Genomic DNA, 21,813 nt, shown 5'->3' with positions numbered 1-21,813 from the left:
GGTTATGTATAGCTTTTGAAATCATAAGAGGATTATTTAAAAAAAAGCTAAATCATAGGGGGGAAAGTGAAATTTGCCCTTAGTTAATTGATTAATAAGCTTGGTGATTCCCCTTTATAATCAAAATGTTGAAATCTATATTCACCCAAAGACTAGATTTTGCTGATTCTCATTATTCTCTATCATCAATTTGTCTAAACAGATTGTCGAGTACTTATTTTTAATCTTACAAGGAGCTAAAATATTACAGTAACATGTTCTATAATTGAGTTACATTTGCAGATCATGCCAAAATTGCAAATCATACAATTTATATTCATGATTTGGGCCTAAATGTACAAGATATTATGCATATTATGCTTTTGAACTCAACTGGTAAACAAATTATACATTGAGCACAGAAAATAAAATTCTAATCTAAGTTTTGTAGCTGAGATTCCAAATGGAAACAATCACAAGTCATACAAATAATAAGCAATCTGAAAAACGATCTCAAACTTTCTTTTGAAGAATTTGCTAATAAGGAACTCCTAGTGAATTTTGTGACGCGAACTATGAATGATTTTTATTTCTATTTGTTTGTGATTACTTGTCTCTAATTTGTAAAGGAAATTGATAGAAGATGGAAGATGAATTAGGAACCCGATTTAGTTATTGCTTTGTTTAACAAAGAAAGATTCCACTAAGCCCTTAGAGCCAAGTTTGGGAGTTCTAGAGTAAAAGAAACAAAATGAAGTGAATAGATTCTAGGGAAAATTCCACTTTACCCCTCTGTGGTTTAGCATTTTTTATATAACCCCTCCATGATTTCAAAAATTATATATAACCCCCTCATAGTTTGGATTAAAGTGTCAAAGTGACGGGAATGATCATTCGTAACGGAATCACCTAAAATGTCAAAAATACCCTTATGTAAAGTTGAAAATTATTTATTAACCAAGGGGGGTTATGTGTATATTTTGAAAACCATAAGGAGGTTATATGATAAAATATTAAACCATAAGCGAGTTATATAGTAAAATATAAAAATCATACGAGATTAGTGTGTCATGTATTTATAAGTGTAATTACGATATTTTTAGAAGTTCCATTACGAATGACTATTTCTGTCACTTTGATACTTTAATTCAAATCATGAGAGGGTTATGTATAGCTTTTGAAATCATAAGGGGGTTATGTAAAAAAATACTAAACCACAAGGGGGTAAAATATAATTTGCCCTAGATTCTAAGTTTAAGAAAAATAGAATGATTTTTTTATTTTGGGAGGAAAAGGTTACTTAAATTAAAATTAAATAGTATCAGTTATAAGCGTACACGTTAAAGAATGACATTTTGTTCATTGGTATGCTAAGACTTTGCTTAGCGGTCAATTATGCTTACTGAATATCGGAGTCGAAAGCACCCAAATATTTTTTTTTTATCAAAAAATAAATGTTGATTGGGTAAGTATGAAGTTTAATGGAAGCACTATCTCAATATGCTAAAGATGAAGGATTCTAATTAGCCCAAAAAAAAAAAAAGGAGAAGGATTCCTTTATCTGGTGGAGCAGTCCGCCCGAGTTTATACTGCCAATTCTATTGCCCGATATAACATGTACTCTACACAAGAATTACATACAGGTCGAACAAGTTCAAAAAGCTAATAGAAGCCAGATCGTTATCTGATGAGCCAAAATTTGTTTATCAATCTATAAACTGTTTTTGGTCTCCAGATTTCCAGGTCCCAACAAATTGAGCCACACTATGACCAATTCAAGGGCTGGCTGCTTTAAGAAGACAGAGGGGCTCAATTCACAGATTGAAAATGCTTACATTAGATATGAAAGACCCCCAATAATAACCTGTGAATGCTCAGAGGAAATTTTCTCTACTAATTCTCATTTCCCTACAACCATCGACATTAGCACAGTAAATTTTAGGATGTGAAGTACTTGCCCTAAAACACTAGGTGGCCGGCAGTTCTGCTCAGACATCCTTACAGAATAAGCATATGCTTCCGATGCTTTTGATTATGATTAGACAAAATACCCTTCGACTTCGATTGGACTTACGTCTAAAGGGCTAGAATCCTTAAATTATGCACTTTTCATTGCTAGGGGCTAATCTTTTTTTTTTTTTTTCCCTGCAACGATAGATGTCTTAATCTAGCCTAATCTAGGAGAAAAGGTAAAGGGAGATGGTCAACTAAGACCAGCCACATATTGTAACAAATTTGTAGGAGGCAGGAGTTGAGCCCCTGACCTCCAGCATCATCATTGCTATGGGCTAATCGAAGATAAAAAATGGATTAGGGGAAGTTATGGTACCATTTGTTTTCCTTCCTTTTTTGGTTGCATTAGGACTCACTTTTGGAAACAATTGAACTTACTGCCAAATGCCAATCCTGCCATACTCTTGCAGATCAAGAACACTGCCGTGCTGGTTTAAGAAGAAAAATGTAATCAAGTTTAATCTTAGTGGTTAATAGTGGTTGCTTAAAATGAAAAAAAAATGACTTGACTATTATTTGTATTTTCACTTTAAGTTAGTTATTGCTTAAGATCTTAAATCATGTTCGGTGTAAAGTAAGTTGCTTAATTCTAGTACATTATCTAGGGACAAGTATGACAGTATCCAGGCATGTCTAAGAAAATAACTCCTTAGTCAAGTTCAACAAATATTTGCACTCTAGGATGTTTCCTCCCTTGCTTTTTTTTTGGGACCATTTTGGTTCGTGACAACATATGGCATACAATCTTTCACACTGAATAGTAAATCTCCCAAAATATTGGGTTCGTGCCAAACCTTATTGCAGAATTATGGCTCTATGGAGAGGACTTCTAATTGCTTGGGACTTACAGTCAAAATAAAGTAGAATTTATCTAAGGCCATCTGTTTGGTTTTCCAAAAAACTGTCCAAGCGCATTCAAACCTTATTTGGCAAATTCAAGAGCTATTGAATTACAGATGAGCTACTGAATTAGGGATGGCAGTGCACACGCTAGATCACTTTTGAAGGAAAGAAAATCAGTGTGCAGATGTTTTGGTGAGAATGAGTTTGAGTTTGCAACCAGGTCCAACGGTCCTTCCTCGTCCACTGCTCCTGTTAAGGACTCCTTGTCAAGGGACATTGTGGGAGCCTCTTATAGTAGATTAATTGTGTTTTGATAGGCTTTGATCCTCCATTTGCTTTAAATTTATTCACTTCCCGTATGTAGCAATTAAAAGATCTAGTTTTGAGTAGATAAATTACATGAACAGATGACAGGTGCCGAACCTGTACAATAATAATTACCTACTCAAGAAAAATACAAATTTTGTATATAGTGGTGATTAGGGTCGAATCCACAGGGATTGGGCAGAAATTTGCTCCCTTTAGAGTAAAGATAAATAGGGAGTTTTAGGATTAAATGCTAATAAACTAAATAACTCAAATGCAAAAAAGAATTTAATTAACAGAAATAATTGGGAGAGCTCTAGCCAAGGGTGCACTTCAGAAATGGTTCATGCACTGATCATCGATTCACAGATAATTCCAACATCTATCAATAGATTAATTATAGTTGTCATGCACGCGATAAACAACCAATCTTTCCTTAATTTCTCGATAGTTAAGGTACGACCGTTAACTATTTCTCTAACCCGGAAACAACCCTAGGTACGACCGTAGGATTTAATTTCTAGATTGCATTAATAATTAGAAAAGCCCAATCCTAACTAACAAACACGCTACGAGGGTTTGTTTAAACTAGATCGTATGCTCCCCTGACATAAACCCAATTACGCCAATTGCTACTAAGATAGAGATAACGAACAATTACGGATTCAATTACCTCTATTTAGCAAAATAGCCTATATGAATAATTAATTATTGCGCACTAATCAATCATACATAAGGACTATAACAATTAAAAACAAGAAACACATAAATACCAATAAATGAGGAAATGATTAAAATAATTTCGATCTCACAGTAAATGCTGAACCAAGTCTTCAGTTGTTCCCTTGACTAGAATTAGGAGGTTAGTCGTCCATTAATGGAGAACAACCATGCGAAAGAGCTACCTGAAGTTTACAAGATTGTTCCTGGCCAAATCGGCCACGGAAGAAAAGTCAAAGATGAAAATCAAAATCAAAGCAATTGTCCTCCCCAAGGTCGGCTAAAAAGAAAAAATGCAAAGACCTAAGTCCCAGCCGAATTGTTCCTCCCGGATTTGTTGCTGCCTTCAACTCTTAATCACGCGGGATCCGGCCTTCTCCTTTTCCCAAAGAGTCACGGCTCTTTTTCTTGTTTTTTTGGCTGAAGTCCTAATCAAACGGGAATCTGGCTTCTCTTATTATTTTTTGTTTCCTAATTGAAGTCTACTAGCAAATAAAACTAATCTCCTAAATAGGAAAAGAAACCATAAAAGAAAATATTCCAAGTTTTCTAATCCAATATTAAAACTAATAATGAAGATTAAAATCTTCAAAATCTTCCTTCAAAAATTGCTTTGAATTCGACTCGGACTTAGAAACCAACCCCAAACGTGCCACCATCCAATGAATTGGAAAATTGTCACTTTTAATCACGTTTTGCTCCTTTTCCTACAATTGGCACTATTAATCAAATATAAGTAGAATTCGACAATTAAAACAATATTTGGCTAAAATCAAGTGGAAAAATAATTATAAATGTAGTAACAAATTATAACCTATCAACAGATCCGGAAGACTATAGCTATATGTCAAGGAAAAGTAAAGTATAAAGCAGACTTCAATGGATTTTCTATTACCTAAGGCTATAACCAAATAATCAAGGGTCTCCTAGATTTCAACAGTTTTGCATACCCTATTACCAAATACTCAAGGGTCTCCTAGATGTTTTAAATAGCATCTGTCAAAGATTACAGGTGAAGTTAGTCGTCGCAGAATGAATTTGCTGTTTTTAATTGATGGCTCACATAAATTTAGACCAAGCGTTCTCCCAAAAACTTCATGACTGCAAGCTGTCTATTAACATCCCATTTCAATAAAAAGTGAGAATGAAACCAATCTAGCAGACAGCAAAAACCGGTTTTCCTTAACCCATAGATTGCTACACAGTAGGCACATAGGAAGATGCGGTACACAATGCTGTACAAGACCACGCTTCGGTTTCTTGTAGTACATCATTTCAGCATGCGAAACACAAAAAAAAGTTATAACCTGGCAATATTTACTTCTCTGACAAAGAGAATCTATCCCTTCCTTGAGGTTTCTTGGAGATCATCACAGATATCGCCAAAATACTTCTTCGCTTCGTCTAATATGATTTCACAATCTTCAGAGCCTCTCTTGAATAACAATATTCTTCTACAAACTGAAGGCATCAGAATCTTTAGAGCTTTCCCATTTTTCAAAAGATACTCAATCAGCTTCAATTGACATTCTTCTTCCTCCTTGTAAAGAAACTTAAATTCAATTTCCTTCAGAAGTTTGATGAAGCATATGGGGAGAGCCTCTGAAAACAAGCACTCCAATTCTTCGTTCTCAATGACATTGCCCAAACACACCTGTCCATTCGAGAAGATTAAACTGCAAAGCCTAATGAAACGGTTTTTGGGATAAAACACAGCATCATATTTACCTTCGAAAAAGTGAGAGCCTCAAGGCTAGGGGCCTTCCCAAATAAGCTAGCTAACGCTTTCCAAGAAAGGATATGGTCAGTTTCATCAGGATAGCAGCTGCCTACAAGCGTCAGGCTCGTCAAATTCTTGAAAATCGGCAGGAAATCTTGGGAATCATAGAGAGCCTTCATGGAAATGAACCAGAGCAATAAGGATTTATCATCTGAATATATGACATCATGAAATTATAGAGAACACCTAAATAAATTATTAGAAGACAACGTACCTCCAGAAAGTCCTGTCCTAAGGAAAGTGATTTCACTGTTTTCACCCTTATAAGATGAACAATAGCATCACGACTGTTTAGTTGATCCTTGCACAATCCAGCTCCTATACTCGCTTCAACAAGAGAGTTTAGGTTTTGAATGAAATTAACTCCAATTGCAGGTGCAGAGTAGGACAAATGTGTAAGGTTTGGAACATTGAAGATGACCTGATGCTCGCCATCATGTCTAGGAGCACCATATGCCAAATGTTCCAGAACACCTGAATCCACAAGAACAGTACAGTCACCTCCCCACAGTTCAATTCTCAATCTTTTGATCGAAGGACCACTGAAATCAACTACATCAGCTTCAGCATCATTAGTCTCCTCATCCTTCACAGATTGTAAGTCTAATGCTACATCCAGTTCTTCAAGCAGAGGGCAACCTTGAATAAGCCTTCGAACAGAATCAACAACTTGTCCCTTTAACGACATGTGAAGCACCTTAAGATTTGGTAAAACCACTAAACTGGGGACTTCTGTAGAAACCACCAGTAGTCGCAGAGAAACTAAGGTTTTGCACGCGAAAATTCCGGGACAATTTATTGCATAATGTCGAATTGAGACAAATATTTTAAGTTCTTGAACATTAAACAAAAGTGCAGCAGATATCCACGAGTCAATTAGCGATCGGAACTTTTTATCAACCATTTCATAAATCCAGAAAACGGAGAGTGTAAGTTTTGTAATGGGAACCCCATCTCGGAATTGAAGTATTCGCCAGGCAAGATATAAGAACTTAATGAGCCTTTGACTATCAATAAACTCAAGGACAGATTTTCTGACATTAGGCCTATAAGTTGACTTGAATTGGAGATCAATATCAGCAAGTGAAGCAAAAAGGAATTTCCACCTGGTGGATAGAACTGAGGTGGCTGCAGATTCTTTCAGTGGGAGAAACGATAAAATGTGGCAAATAAGAGGGTCTGGAAGGGCACTGATCCTATCAACACTACCAACATCTGAGCCTGGGGTGCTTTTCATCATCATTAACTATGCTGTTATTTCTCTTGATTACTGAAAAAGATCAAATGGGGTTTTAGTCAATTTTCCCAAAACAGAGCTTATAAAGGGAAAAGGGATCTTTTGCCAACACAAATATCAGCTGAATTTCTGAGTCTGTAGACAAGGGCATGCAACAGAAGAGAAAAGTAAAGGAAAAGCTGGAACAAGAAACACCCGAGATTTATGAAACCCTTGATTGCTTCGAGTTGCAGAGAAGCCATAGTGTTCAGAAACTAGCCGCTGAAGCAGAAGCAGCAGCACAAGAATTTCCAAGCACCATATGTATGCTTTAGGTCAAAGATTGGCATTTGAAGTTTAATAGTATTTGTTTAATTACTTTTTCATGTACAGATGTGATGTAAATCTAGTGGTTTGTTATGAAAATGAATAAAAGGTCGTATAATTGGGGACATACAAGTTGAGAAGCCGAGAGCAAGGGGCAAATTGGGGAACGAGATGCGAACCGAATTTGAGTAGCTCGATTAAACATTCAAATCAAGTTTGAATCCAAACATATAGGTCTGTTAATGGGTTGGGTCCTGATCTGGAATAATACATAATATATAGGACTTGGATCGGATCCATTTATCTGACGCGTCTTATACTTCATATTCCGGATCCGAATTCGATGGGTCTTGGATTCGGATTGATTTATCCGAAAAAAATCTATCAAATCTTACAATTTTTAACAAAAATGAGAAAAAAATATATTTGTAAACTAATTTCTAACTAAGACAAAAAAAATCAAATAAGAAAAGAAATCAAATTGACCTTATTCAAATACATCACCCTAATCAAATTATATTGATAAATTTATATTATTTGAATTATTATTTTATTTATTTTCGGATCCGACCCATTGTTCTGTTTGACAAAATGAATTTGGATCCGAATCCGGATAATGGAATTAAATCCCTATCCATACCCGAAATAAATTGATGGATCCAATCCGGATTTGGGTCTAGACCCAATCCATTGACAGACCTACAAACATATCTCCAAAGTCCATTCCAAGCAGTAATAATATATATTTAATTTGTTTTAATACTTATGAAGGTGAAATGCCTACTTTAACCATCACATGATGGGGAAAAGTGGAAGAGGGGCAGATACTGTCCAAATTTCATCTTTTATCTCGATTTTAACAACATATATGAGAATCATAAAATTTTATTCTAAAATTACACATTATTAAAAGTAAATTATATCGTGTATAAAATACACATAACTATCAGAAACGATTGCAGGTACAACCATTCCTGCCCTTGTTCCGGGGAAAAGCAGTTTAGTAAACCGATATCAGCGGATTTTCTAGCGCCTATAGGTTCTAGCCAAATGATTTCAGCTAGATTTCAGCTATTTCGCATACCCTACAATCAAACACTCGAGTGTGTCCCGCTGGACTATTAGATGTGTTTAATAGCCTATCCCAAAAGACTACACGTGAATTTAATTGTTGCAGAATGATTTTTGATCTTAATAATTTGTGGCTTCACATAAATTTAGACCAAGTTTCCTCCAACAGTTTCACAGCTACCCAATTTGCATAAAAAGCAAGAGCAAATGCAATCTAGCAAACAGCAAAAAAATGGTTTTCCATAACGTATATTGCTTCACAGTAAGCACATAGGATGATGTTGTGCTCTTGATATTAGACAAGACCATACTTGGCTTTGTTGTAGGAAATCATTTCTGCAAACAGAAGATGAAAAACAAGTTATAACCTATGAATATCTACTTCTCTGACAGACAGAATCTATCCCTTCTATAAGTTAAAGATCTTCGCTGACATGGCCATAATATTTCTTAGCTTCGTCTAACACAATTTGGTAATTGATTCAAAAAAAAAAACACAATTTGGTAATCTTCGGAGCCGCTCTTGAATGACAATTTCTTCTACAAACTGAAGGCATTAGAATATGACCAACAATCATCTTCTTCAAACCTTTTCCATTTTGCAAAAGATACTCAGTTAGCTTCAACTGACATTCTTTCTGGTCATGCCCAACTTTGCTATTATGGGATTTTAAGTAGTTTGGGTGAAATTGAGAAGCTTAGGAAAGTTGTGGGGTGGGAGTGTATTTAAATAAAATATTGGAAGATGTAAATTTGTAGTGGGATTCTACTATTCTAGAAGCTTTATCATTTCCTTGATTCTTTCCTTCTTCTACCGAGTCTCCAATCTTCTTCTTCTTTCTTCCAATCAAATGGCATTCTTGGAGGATCAAAATCAACGGGGTGATTGGGATATTGGGAACTCTTCGTTGTTTACTATTTGAGGTAACCTCTTTCATTTTTAAGTTGTTATAGTTTTATTTGATGAAAGTTTGATGGATAAAGTGAGTTTTGTGATTAGATCATTATTTGGGTTTCACGTATAGTGTTGGGCAAAATACACTTTATCCCTCATAATTTAATAATTTTTCACATAATCCCCTATAGTTTCAAAAGTTATATATAATCCCTTTATAGTTGGGATTAAAGTGTCAACATAAATTAATTAAGTAGTACACTTAATTTTCTAAGCAAAACTTAGCTTAAAAAAATTGAGTGATAAGTCATTCACTTATCACTTAATGTGATATACAATAAAATACATTAAATTTACTACTTAAGAAGTAATTTAAATTTTAAATTTTAAATTTTATATTTTAGTTTTCAAACTTAAAGTTTATCAAATGCACCCTAAATTCATCTTGATAATAAAAGGAAGTGGTGAACGCTCTTTAATCTTTGTCCCCCATCTCTTTTTCCCTCTTCATCTTATAAATCAAGGAAAACTTCATAGTTTCTTTAAGGTGCTTTTCCTCTAAGATGACGATAGTGGTCTAAACGTTAAAATTTTCTAGTCCATATAATTTAGGAGTAAAGAATACTTATTTCACCATCTAACGGTGAATTTAAAATGAGCACGTGATATTCAAAAGAAATTTATTCAGTTGTGTGGAATAACGATATGCTATAAAATACCAACCATGCAATCTATCTTGACGGTGCACACTCTTTAATCTTTAATTATTTCCTAACTTTTTACCCTCTCCTCATCTTATAAAGTGGGGAAACTCTATAGTTCCTTTAAGGTACAATTGTTTTAAGATGATGATAGTGGATTAAATGTTAATTTTTTCAGTTGTAGTGATTTATTATTTTACCATTTAACAGTGAATTTGAAATGAGCATATGATATTCAAAAGAAATTTTAGAAACTCCCAGAAATCATGTCTCTAACTTTTCGTAAAGCAATCCCTCAAGCTTCTTCATCGTTGGTTAGCAATACTCTATCTAAACCCGTACAAGTAAAATTCAGTTATTTAGTGGACTTCAATCACTAAAGCAAGACATGATGGCAATGGATGTGGTTGCCTATTATTGGGGAAAACGCTTTTCCATGCGAGTTGAAGCTCGTCCCATCCCTTGCCCCATCAGACTCGACTTACTCAATTGATGTTTTTATATGTCAAGCTATATGTTTGTGTGATTTTTTTTTTGTGCAATTTGTTATTGTATTTTGAATTTTAAGGTCAAACTTTGATTATTTCACAAAATAATTTTTCATGTACATATGTGATGTAAATTTAATGATGCTCATGAAATAAATAGAATAAAAGGTAGACATAAGTGGAAACCTACCAGTGCAATTTGAAAATGAACTAAATTACTCAATATTTATGATGTGGGAGATGGGAGAGGGAAAGGGTTGGATGGTTTGGAGGAAAAGAGTGCAATTGAGAGGTCCTGAATTTGAATCCTCTCACTTATATTATTAAAAAAAACTACTCAATATTCAAAGGAGTTCAAGTTGATAAGAGTTTGATTAAACTTGGTTTGCCAATTGATCAAACAAAATTTGAACGGCATGTGTTCTGTGTTCAGTAAACTTTTAAACTCGGCTCGAATTTAACTCAATTAATACAAAAATAAACTTTACATGTAAAAGATGAAATTATTTGAATTTGACTCAAGTTTGACTTGATAAAGCTAGTTTGAATTTGATTCAATAAATAAACAAGTAAAATTTGAAAACAATTTAACTCTTTTAAACTATTTTACACTCCTACCTATGAGACTGGGGTAGGGGACCAAAATAGGAGAGCAATGCTGCGTTATTGTCATTGTGAAGACTCCTCTAGTAGAATGCATTTGACAGGAACATTAACCTAGTCTATATTATGGAGAAGTGAAACTCCAATTGGGTGATTAAAATCTTGGGATAGATTTCCTAGTCAAGCAGGTGGATCAAGTCCACGTTTGTATAAATCTTAACCTTAAAACATGTAAATAATCTTGCCCTGTCTATGTGGCCCGAAAAAAAGAATTAAACCAGCTCAAAAATTCTCAAGTTGGAGTCAAATATGAGTAGCTCTAACTCTAATTGAATCGATTCCAAATCCCAAGAAAGAATGCTTACTTAGAAGCCCGTGGTCTTAGTAATAGTATATAACTAATTTATTTCAATGTTTATAAAAGTGAAATATTTATTTCATCCATTATATGACGAGAAATAGTGTAGAAAATAATTGTCAATTTAATTTCTATCGCCTATAACCAAACAATCAAGGGTCTCCTAGATTTGAAAAGTTTCACTTACCTAAAACCAAATAATCAATGGCATCCTAGATGTTTTTTTTGTAACATATTTTGAAAGACTACATGTGAAGTTAATTGTTGTGTTGCGGAATCAATTTTGCTCTTTATAATTTAGGGCAAATTACACTTTATCTCCCTGTGATTTAGTATTTTTGTACATAAATCCCATATAGTTTCAAAAGTTACACATAATCCCCTCATGGTTTGGATTAAAGTATCAAAGTAACGAAATTTGCAATCCATAACGGAATCACCTAAAATATCAAAAATACCTCTATGTAAAGTTGAAAATTATTTATTAACCACAGGGGGATTATGTGTAAAGTTAAAAATTATTTTGAAAACCATAATAGGGTTATATAATAAAGTGTTAAATCATAGGAGGATTATATGGTAAAATAAAAAATCATAAGAGTTAGTGCATCATGTATATTGTATATATATTTTTTGGTCATTTCGACCATTTTAATTTTTAAATAAGAGTAATTTCGTCATTTTTAAATATTTCGTTACGAATGATCATTTCTTTCACTTTGACACTTTAATCTAAACTATGAGGAGTTATGTATGGCTTTTGAAACCATAGGGGGGTAAAATGTAATTTGCCCAATAATTTATCACTCCTATAAATGTAGACTTTCTTCCAAAAATTCACAATTGCAAACCTTCAGTTAACAGCCACTCTAGCGTACAGCAAAATAATCGGTTCTCCATAACCTTAGCTTGCTTCATTCTATGCACAAAGGAGGCTCAAGAACTTAAGGAGCCGCTGACTCTCATGATATTCAAAGATAGGCCAATAAATCGCTTTAAATTCGAGATCAAAATCAGGAACTGAAGCGAAAAGGTTTCTCCGCCTAGCAGAGAGAATTGAGGTACCTCCACCTAGCAGAGAGAATTGAGGTGACTACAGATTCTTTTGTTGGGAGAAATGATAGAATATGGCAGACAAGAGGGTGAGGTGACTTTACTAATATCTCAGGCATTGTTTGAATTTCCGTTTTTCTCCAAACAATTTGTGTAATTAATCTAAATTAAGATAGTGAGATGACTTTACTAATATTACAGGCATTGTTTGGATTGCTGTTTTTCTTCAAACAATTTCTATGAGTTTTATTAATACATTTCCGAATCATTTTTTTACTTTATATATATCAAACTATTGGAGCATATTTTTCTATAAAAAACTTTAGAAAATAGCCATCGAAATAGTTGTTCTCTAGGAAAGTTTCTCCAATTATTGCTTGTGATATCCAGACAGGTTTCATGGTTAAGAAAGTGGAACTGTCAAGGTAGAAGTAAGATTTTTTTTTTTTTTTTGGGCACTACTTGATCAGCAAAAACAAAAAGGACATTTAGATCTAAATGCTAACCTAGATAGCTAAAACTTTGGGTTTCGTTAATGTTGCATTGCAATTTTGAAATTTGTAACAAATTATAGACTCGCATTTAAATAAGTTTGGTGATTAGATGCCTCAAGAAACACAACTTGGTGAATAGACGAAGAGAATTTAAAATTTCAGCATTACCAAAATTAAGTACTTGTGCTTAGTGTTTATAAATTATATCCAAGGACACCCAACGTCCATTTTCTTTTATCGTGATTCTCACTAAAAGTTGGTTGTGCTGTTGAAAAAAAAAACTTCAAGATTCTCCTATCCCGTATTCAATTTGTTTGGTTATTTATCAACCACAAAGTGACTCTAATATGACGGTGCACGAATTTCATTGATTAAGTTACAAAAAGTTTCTAATTTGCTTGGAAGAGGGTAAACATGATTATGCCAAATAACCTTTTTTTTTTTTTTAAATCGAGATGCCCTTATTACCTTAAATTGGCTAAGAATGCAATGAAATTTAATATGGTAACAGTGTAAGAGTATCAAACAGGAGTGTATCAGTATCAAATGGGCCAGAAAATCACCCACCAGCTTATTTCCAATCTGTTGTTTCACAAATACTACCTTGAATAACTAGAGAAATTTCAGTTATAGGTCGATTCCATACACATATCAGTTCAAAGATTCTGCATTACAGCCAACCTAGTACCTAATGATTTCTTAGTTGCCAATAATTCACACACTGTAACTCTTGAAGATGTAATTTGAGTAGAAATATCATATGAACAAATCCAAAGGGAGTCCTCCGATCAATACTGAATTTGAAGTTGTTGTCCAAGCTCTCTTCCACAAATTTCATGATAGCAAGCTGCCTATTAACAGCCAAATATATCATGATGTGAGGACAAAACCAAGCTAGCACACAGCACAAAAATTTGTTTTCCATAACCATATTCTTCCTTCCTGTAAACCCGTAGGAGGATGTAGCACTGAAAACAATACATTAAAAACCATATCTGTATTCTTGTAGATCATTTTAGATAACAAAAAATGAAAAAAAGTAGAAGAAGAATAAGAAGTTATAACATATAAAGATCAACTTCCGTCCTTTCTTTAAGTTCTGAGAGAAAGAACCTATCCTTTCTTTAATTTTTCTTCAAGATCACCGCACATCTCGCCTAAATACTTCTTAGCTTCGTCTAACACGATTTCACAATTTTCAGAGCTTGTTTTAAATGACAATATTCTTCTGCAAACTAAAGGCATTAGAATAGGACCAACAAGCTTCTTCTTTAAAGCTTTTCAATTCAGCAAAAGATACTCAATTAGTTGAATTCAAATTCATCCTCCACCGTGTTGAACTTTTCGAATTCTATTTCCTTTAATTGTTTGATGAAGCATATGGGAGGAGCAGCTAGAAAGAGACTATCAAAACTTTTATTGAATGTGATTGGGTTGGATCACTGTGATCGAGCAATATTTCAAGTTCTCGAACTTTAAAACAAAGTGCAGCAGATGTGATTGAGTCAATAAGTGACAGAAACTTTTCATAAACCCAAGTGATAAGGAAATCGAATATTCTGATGGGAGTCATGTCTCGGAATTGAAGTATTCTATAACTGAGATTCAAGAAGTTAAAGAGCCGAAGAATATCAAGAGACTCAAGGACATCTGTTTCTCTACAAATGTCAAATTCAAGATCAATTTCAGGAACATTAGCAAAAAGGTATCTCCACTTGGTTGATCGAACAGAGGTGGCTACAGATTCTTTAGTTGGGAGAAACGATTAAATGTGGCATCAACATCACCAACATCTGGGCATTTTATCTAAATTATTATCTAGCTGTGATAAGTGAATATGTTACATATGTTTTGTATGATTACATGCAAATTTTAGGGGTTCATAGCCATGTCTAAGCCCTTTTTGGTGCACAATTGCTTTAAGTGTTAGTGAGGGTGAGGCAAATGTGCAAAATGAGTGGATTAATGCATAAATATGTGATATTTGGTAGGTTATTGGTGCATGAAACACTCGCTTAAGTTGAAAAAGATGCAATGTATATCTTGGAGGATAACACATAAGTGAGACCAGAAGAGAAAGTTGTGCACCAAAGGAAGGAAATTGAAGCTGGAAACAAGGGAGTTGAATCCGACCTCAGATTGGAGCAAAAAAGAAGAGATCCGACCTCGAATAAATTTCTGTAATCAGAGGCTGTATCTGAGGCCATGATTCGAGCTCGGATCCCTTCGATAGAGGCCTCGGATCTTGCATGCAAAATAAGTAAAAATTGAAGAAACCTTACATTCAAGCTCGGATCAGCTTGGAACCCCTCGGATCCAAGGGCTTCGACTTTCTCTCTCCTCTACAATTTTTAGAACAACTTATGTACATTTCACACTTATTTTTTTAACTCTTGTTTCACAACAAATTATAGTTGGAAAGCTGGAAAAGCATCTTGTACACTGAAGAAAAAAATTATTTGAGATTCCAATGAAGGGCATTTTTGGAAGAAGAAGTAAAGAAACAAGTAGAAAAACACATTATTGAAGAGAAAGAGAGAGAGGGGAGAATAGGAAGAGATAGAGAAGAGAAGATATAGAGCTTTTCTTTCTTTTCTCTCTAGATTAGTGATAATTTTAGATCTAGTTTTCATTTCTATTGAAAGACTTAAAGAATTCTTGATGTAACAATGTATTTTTGATGGCAATGAAGATGATGGACCTTGAAGATCATGTTTCTTCATTTGAAAGAGCATTTCTTCTCCTTTACTCTCTTTACTTGTTTCACTAATGCTTTGTTATATTGAAGACGTGAGCTTTATTGTTAAATCTACTGTTTCTAGTTAAATCTTCTTGTTCTAGGGATAGATGAAGTTATTTGTGCCTTAACTATGGTTGAATAAAGTTGATTATTCCTATATCTTGTACTAGCTAGTTCATTTGTTCATGCTTTAATACTTGTGAATGCTTGATCATCAATCACAAGCCACTTTAGTTGTTGTTAATCTATGAAAATAGTTGACAATAATAGAAAATGAATGAATGGAACCTTAGGAGTAGATACACGAAAGTAGTGGTATACTTAGGTAGATATTTATAACATTTCTTGTACTTGGTATAGTTTAAATTTGAGATTTCACCACGAAAGTAAGAAAACTCTAGTGTAGACTAAGTTTGGTTCATTGGCGAAAGCTAGTACCAATTGGTTGAGTGAAATGCATCCTTAACAAGACAACAGCATAAGTGATATTTAGCTAATTCATCCATGATTAGGTGCAGTTAGTAGATTCTACATCCTAGGGCACTTGTGTTTAGTTGAGTTACTTGGAGTTGTTAAAAATTTGCATTGTCTTACTTTTGCTTTTTGGTTGATTAAACTAGTTAAAATTCTTGATAAGTTTAGATAATAGAGTGAGCTAAAAGCCTTGGTAGTTAGTGATTCCTCGTGGATTCGATCCTAATTATTACTGAGTATTACGAACTACAACTTGTACACTTGCAGTGCACGAGGGATTTAGGTTAAAATTTAGAGTATAGGTTTAGTCCTCGTCAAGCTAATAAAGTGAAAAACAGATTTTTTTGCTAAGAAACACTCGCATGATCAGATAAACACTCAAGCCATAACAACAAGGGCAGACAATAGTAAACCAAGAAAAAGAAAAACAAGAAGAGGAGAAAAGAAACCTGGGATTTTTGGGGAACGAATTGTGAAGGTACTGTGAGTTGCAGAAAAGCCAAAGTGTTCAGAAATCAGCTACAGAAGCAGAGGCAGCAGCTCAAACGTTTCCATTCATCTCTTTATAGAACATTTTTTCAAAGGACTAGTAGACTTTGAGCCAACACATTCGGCTTTGAGCCACATCAGTTATATCCATAATTGACTTAGATAGTTGTGGATTTTGGAAATACTTGTAATGCGTCACGTATTTTGCACGTGGCTATAATATCATAAAACATAATGTTTCTTATACATTAAAATTTATTTGTGAAAATTATTTTAACAAATTTAATATGTGCATATTTTTTTTTATTTAGCTTTTTATCTTCTTTAATTTATTATCCTTAAAATCATTATTTTAAAAAAAAAGTTCACAAAATTTTATATCTACAAATTCATATAAAATCTCTAGAGACTTTGTAACAAATAAGGATACATTTGGTCTCTTTCAATTTAAAGTAATGGTTTAAAGGAAAATAAATTAAAGAAGATGAAAAATTAACTTCTAAAAAGTTAAAGATTTGACCAAATATGAAATGATTTGACAAAAGTATCAATATTTTGAATGGCATGTATAATATTGATACCTCTAATTACTTCGTTTGTTTTTTTTTTCCATGACAAACAAATTATGATAGTACCACTAAAATTGTATGATTTTTCGTTAAATATATGAAGATTTTTTTTTTATTTTTCTTTTAGAGCTGGATGACCTAAATTTGCATGCTAAACAAAGGTTAATTGTTTGCAAATCACTGGGTTGGCTCAGTGGTTAAGGTAGGGTTTTTAGAGTACTTTTTGGTTCAGAATTCGAATCCTATGCATAATAGTTAGGGATGAAAAAGGTTTTGGGAGAGTTAGAAGGGCAACAGAAAAAATAAAATAAAATAAAAATGATTGTTTGCATAAATACTAGTTGCATGCTTTACCATTATTAGTTTTCATGTTACATAAGTTAAATTTGAAATTCTTCAATATGAAGTTATATACACCATTTTTTAAAAGTGAAGAGATGCATATTCTTTGAAATTGAACTCTTTGAATTATTTTGTATGTTATTTCTGTTAACAATGGAATATAAATAATTCACCATGTATAAATTTTTTCCGTCTATCTATATCATTTTTTGAGAATTAAAATTTCATTGGTAGCGGTAATTGAGTTTGTCTATTTTTGGTTTGTCTTCTTTTAATTTTTTTTTGGGGCAAAATCTAACTTAAAGCACAAACGACAAGTAAGAGCGCCTTGTTTTGGTATCAATAGTAATATTTTCAAAGATTTAAAAATTTAATTAGGCTATGATTAATTATTAATTTTTAATTGAAATAAAAAATTGAAAATAGAATGCAAAAAAACACATTAGTTTGGAGTGTTATAATTTGTTTATTGTCTTCATAATTCAAATTTAATTAAGGTTACAATGTTTTCCTAATTACTACAATTATTGCTATTATTCAATTGCAATAAATCTAATTATTAGGGTTATTAGGGAGATTGGTATTTTCGACAAAATAAAAAAGGGTTAAAAACAAAAAAGCCCCATGTGGTATAACTAATATACGAAAAAGCCTCCCGTGGTTTCAAAACATACAAAACAACACCTCATATTTTGAACTAAATTGTAAACTAATAAGATTCGTTGAAATTAACGAAAATGATGGTTTCGACTGTTAAACTTACCGGATTCTGTTAAATTTAACAAATTCTGTTAAATTTTTCGTTAAATTTACCGGATTCTATCAAGTTTAATGAATTCTGTTAGTTTACAATTTAATTCAAAACATGAGTTGTCGTTTTGTATGTTTTGAAATTATGGGAGACTTTTTTGTATATTAGATATACCACAAAGGGTTTTTTTTTTTGTTTTTAACCCAATAAAAAACTAAGATCAATTTCTGCTCAATCTCTATTGCTTAACATCATCAACTATTATTGTCTTCTAAATCAATAAATACAACATAATGAATTTTAATCATCATAATACATTAAAAGAGTATAATGTGAAACTTCAATCATTAATTAATAAGGGTATAATTGAAATAACAAAAAATAAAATCACAAAAATGTTTACACACACACTCCAAAGTATCGAGACTCATGGTACTTTTTATATAGTAATGAAAATGATTATTATAAACTCTTTTATTATTCATTGAATTAAACAACTTGGATGATTACATGTGAAAGATATCGTTTCAGCATCACAAAGACTTGAAATTAGCTTGTTAGATGCTTGTAAAACATGCCCAATGCTAACCAAGTTCCTTCTTCTGTTAATCACATAATTCTCACTATAAAAATTGGTGTGCTATGCTCAATTCTTTCATTATCCTGAGTCTTTAACTACAAGAAACAATCCCATCACACATTAAATCTGTGTGCTTATTTAAAGGTCATATTGAGTTGCAAACAGATTTCTAGTAAGTTTGTGATCATATTGAGTTCTGAACATGCGTACTTCCATGAGTTTATGGTGTTTTGATATTGTTTTAATTCATTTTTTTCTTAATAAATTACTAATTGTGTCCTAGTTTAGATCTCTTATTAGTTGAGCCGATTGTTATGAGGCACAAAATTAGTTTAGGTTTCATAAACAGATTTAAACTTCTGCGTGATTTTGGGTTGATTATGCTTGAAGAAGAGCCCATATAAACTTATGCTTTTTGGAGCTAAGGTACCTTAAATTACTCCATCCCTATTCTTGTCACTCCAATTAGATCATTCACAATTGCTTAATTTTGGTTAAACAGAACTAAAATATCCACTTAAGTAACCCTTTTAACTTAACTCCTACCATCTTACATATTTTAAGTTGCAGTCTATAAAAGCATGTAGAAAAGAGAACAATTCCATTAAACAAATGTTGCCAAAGAAAGATAAGCAAGTTGCAAGAGAAGAGCAAGAATTCAAGTTTATGAGATCAAGCTGTTATACTTAATCCCTATGATGTATCAGTGTCATATTAGGCTGAAGTCACATTCATGATTCAACTTGAAATGTTTTCAAACTATCCTTGACCAATTAATAGCATATAAAGATTAGGGGACCATAACATTAAGCTAATGCATAAGAGCCAGTTTTTCCCAGCACAAAGGAAGATGAGATCTCTCACAATAAATCTTACAAAGTCGAGAACTGTCTTGCAAACAACATTATATAGGAGGTTAACAAGTCAGATAGCAATACTTGGATCTCAAACCAACAAAACCTGGAGCAATAAAATCTGCTAATGGTAATGCAGAATCATTAGCAGAAAGACTTCTGCTGAACATAAATTGAGCTAGAATACTAGTTAAGCTTCCCGTAACACGAGTTTACAGTTCACAGAGCTCCTCTTGAATGACAAGATCCTTTCACCAACTGAAGGCCTTAAAAATTGACCTACAATCATATCCTTTAAACCTTTTCCATGCTGCAACAGATATTCAATCAGCTTGAATTCATATTCCTGATTGCTGAAATTTTTGAATTCGATCTTCTTCAGCTGTTTGACGAAGCATACTGGAAGAGCCTCCAGAAAGAGACTCTCAAGTTCATTGCTTTCACTGATGTTGTCCAAAATCATCTGTCCATTAAAAGTAGGTTAAAACTGAAAAGCCTAATGCGATTATTTTTTGTGATCAAAGAGTGCATCACGACTTACATGAGTAAAAGTAAGAACTTCAAGGTTAGGGGCCTTTTCAAACAAGGTAGGTAGTATTCTCCAAGCAAGGGTATGATCAATTTCACCAGCATTGTGGCCATTGTGGCCAAGTCCAAGCTCCAAACTGGTCAGATTATTGAAAGTTGGCAGGAAATCTTGCGAACCATAGAGAACCTTCACGCAAACCCAAAACAACTTAAGAGTCATGAAATGCAAACGCCTAACAAAAAAAAAAAACAGAAAACAAGCCATATAAAAAAAAAAAAAAAAAAACCTCCAGATAGATAGTGATTTCACTCTTTGGGCCCTGTAAAGATGATCAATAGCATCATGAATTTGTAGTTGATCATCAAGCCACCCAACTCCTATTCCAGCTGCAACAAGAGAGTCTAGGTTTCCAATGAAGCTAACTCCGGCCACAGGCGCCCAATAGGTGAATTCTTTAAGATTTGGGGCGTTGAGGATGACCTGATGCTGGCCAGCATAGTTGTAAGCAATATAAAGCAAACTTTCAAGAATATTTGACTCCACAACAATCTTATACTCACCTCCCCACCGTCGAATTTCCAGCTTCTTGATGGAAGGACTGGAAAATTCAACAACTACAACTTTAGTATCATTTGTATCCTCCTCCTCCAAAGGATTGGAATACAATTGTAAACTTAGTTCTTCAAGAATAGGGCAGCCTTGAATAAGCCTCTGAACAGAATCATCAGCCAATCCCATTAAATACATGCGGAGAACCTTAAGGTTTGGTAAGAATACAGAGTTGGGGATATCCGCATGCACCCATAGTTGCAGATAAACCAAGCTTTTACGCTTGAAAATCCGAGGACAAGTGATTACATATGGTTCATTTTCAGCTTCCACGCATATTTCAAGTTCTTGAATTTCATACAGAAGGGCAGTAGATATTAGCAAGTCAATGGTCGACCGAAAATTTTCATATGCCCAAATGATGGTGAATTTAAATTTTCTAATGGGAGTCAGATCTCGTAGTTGAAGTATGCTAAAGGTCAGACGCAAGAACTTTAAGAGCCGCCAACTATCAAGAGACTCATCATCACTTGTTTCTGGTTCAAGATCAAAAGTTGGTTCAAATGTGAGATCAAATTCAGGAACCGAAGCGAAAAGGTATCTCCACCTACCGGATAGAACTGAGGTGGCTACAGATTCTTTGGTTGGGAGAAACGATAAAATGTTGCAGATAAGAGGTTCGGGAAGGGCACTGATCCTATCAACATCATCAACATCTGGGCTTGGGGTGCTTTTGATTTTCATCGAATTTGTTGCCATTTTTATCTAAATTATTATAGAGCTGATAAAGTGAAAAGGATTTTTGCTAAGAAACACTCAAGCCATAACAACAAGGGCAGGCAACAGTAAAACAAGGAAAAGGAAAACAAGAAGAGGGGAAAAGAGACCTGGGATTTTTGGGGGAACGAGTTCAGGTGCCGTGAGTTGCAGAGAAGCCAAAGTGTTCAGGAATCAACTGCAGAAGGAGAGGCAGCAGCTTCCATTCAGCTCTTTATAGAACAATTTTACAAAGGACTAGTAGACTTGCAGCTGTCAACACGTTCGGCTTTGCGCCAGATCAGTTGTATCCGTTGCTTACTCAGATAGTTG

At 33.7% G+C, this 21,813-nt stretch overlaps 2 protein-coding genes across 2 annotated transcripts; both read right to left on the bottom strand.

Moving 5' to 3' along the window:
• Positions 1-5,053: 5,053 nt before the first annotated feature.
• On the bottom strand, positions 5,054-7,367 carry LOC113735733 (F-box/LRR-repeat protein At4g14103-like). The gene is made up of 3 exons (XM_027262744.2): positions 5,856-7,367; positions 5,590-5,754; positions 5,054-5,515 (listed from the first exon to the last, which is right to left on the bottom strand). The coding sequence occupies exons 1-3, from the start codon at positions 6,882-6,884 to the stop codon at positions 5,201-5,203; spliced, it is 1,509 nt and encodes a 502-aa protein (XP_027118545.2). The 5' UTR covers positions 6,885-7,367; the 3' UTR covers positions 5,054-5,200.
• A 12,341-nt stretch (positions 7,368-19,708) lies between these two features.
• LOC113735664 (F-box/LRR-repeat protein At4g14103-like) lies at positions 19,709-21,483 on the bottom strand. Its single transcript, XM_027262687.1, has 4 exons — positions 20,485-21,483; positions 20,188-20,361; positions 19,863-20,109; positions 19,709-19,767 (listed from the first exon to the last, which is right to left on the bottom strand). The coding sequence occupies exons 1-4, from the start codon at positions 21,481-21,483 to the stop codon at positions 19,709-19,711; spliced, it is 1,479 nt and encodes a 492-aa protein (XP_027118488.1).
• Positions 21,484-21,813: the final 330 nt, after the last annotated feature.

The sequence above is a fragment of the Coffea arabica genome, chromosome 1c, assembly GCF_036785885.1.
Source record: "Coffea arabica cultivar ET-39 chromosome 1c, Coffea Arabica ET-39 HiFi, whole genome shotgun sequence".
In the NCBI taxonomy this organism is placed as follows: Eukaryota; Viridiplantae; Streptophyta; class Magnoliopsida; order Gentianales; family Rubiaceae; genus Coffea; species Coffea arabica.
Note: the sequence above shows the minus strand (reverse complement) of the source record. Positions and strands in the feature narration are given on the sequence as shown.

Bases quoted from the DNA above. Each gene is read 5' to 3' on its own strand.
- LOC113735733 (XM_027262744.2), bottom strand. From the start codon at position 6,884: ATGATGATGAAAAGCACCCCAGGCTCAGATGTTGGTAGTGTTGATAGG. The intron at 5,755-5,855 runs GTACGTTGTCTT...ATTTCCATGAAG, and splicing joins TAGGACAGGACTTTCTGGAG to GCTCTCTATGATTCCCAAGA. The intron at 5,516-5,589 runs GTAAATATGATG...TCGAATGGACAG, and splicing joins AGGCTCTCACTTTTTCGAAG to GTGTGTTTGGGCAATGTCAT.
- LOC113735664 (XM_027262687.1), bottom strand. From the start codon at position 21,483: ATGGCAACAAATTCGATGAAAATCAAAAGCACCCCAAGCCCAGATGTT. The intron at 20,110-20,187 runs GTAAGTCGTGAT...TTTAATGGACAG, and splicing joins AAGTTCTTACTTTTACTCAT to ATGATTTTGGACAACATCAG. The intron at 19,768-19,862 runs GTAAACTCGTGT...TACCATTAGCAG, and splicing joins CAAGAGGAGCTCTGTGAACT to ATTTTATTGCTCCAGGTTTT.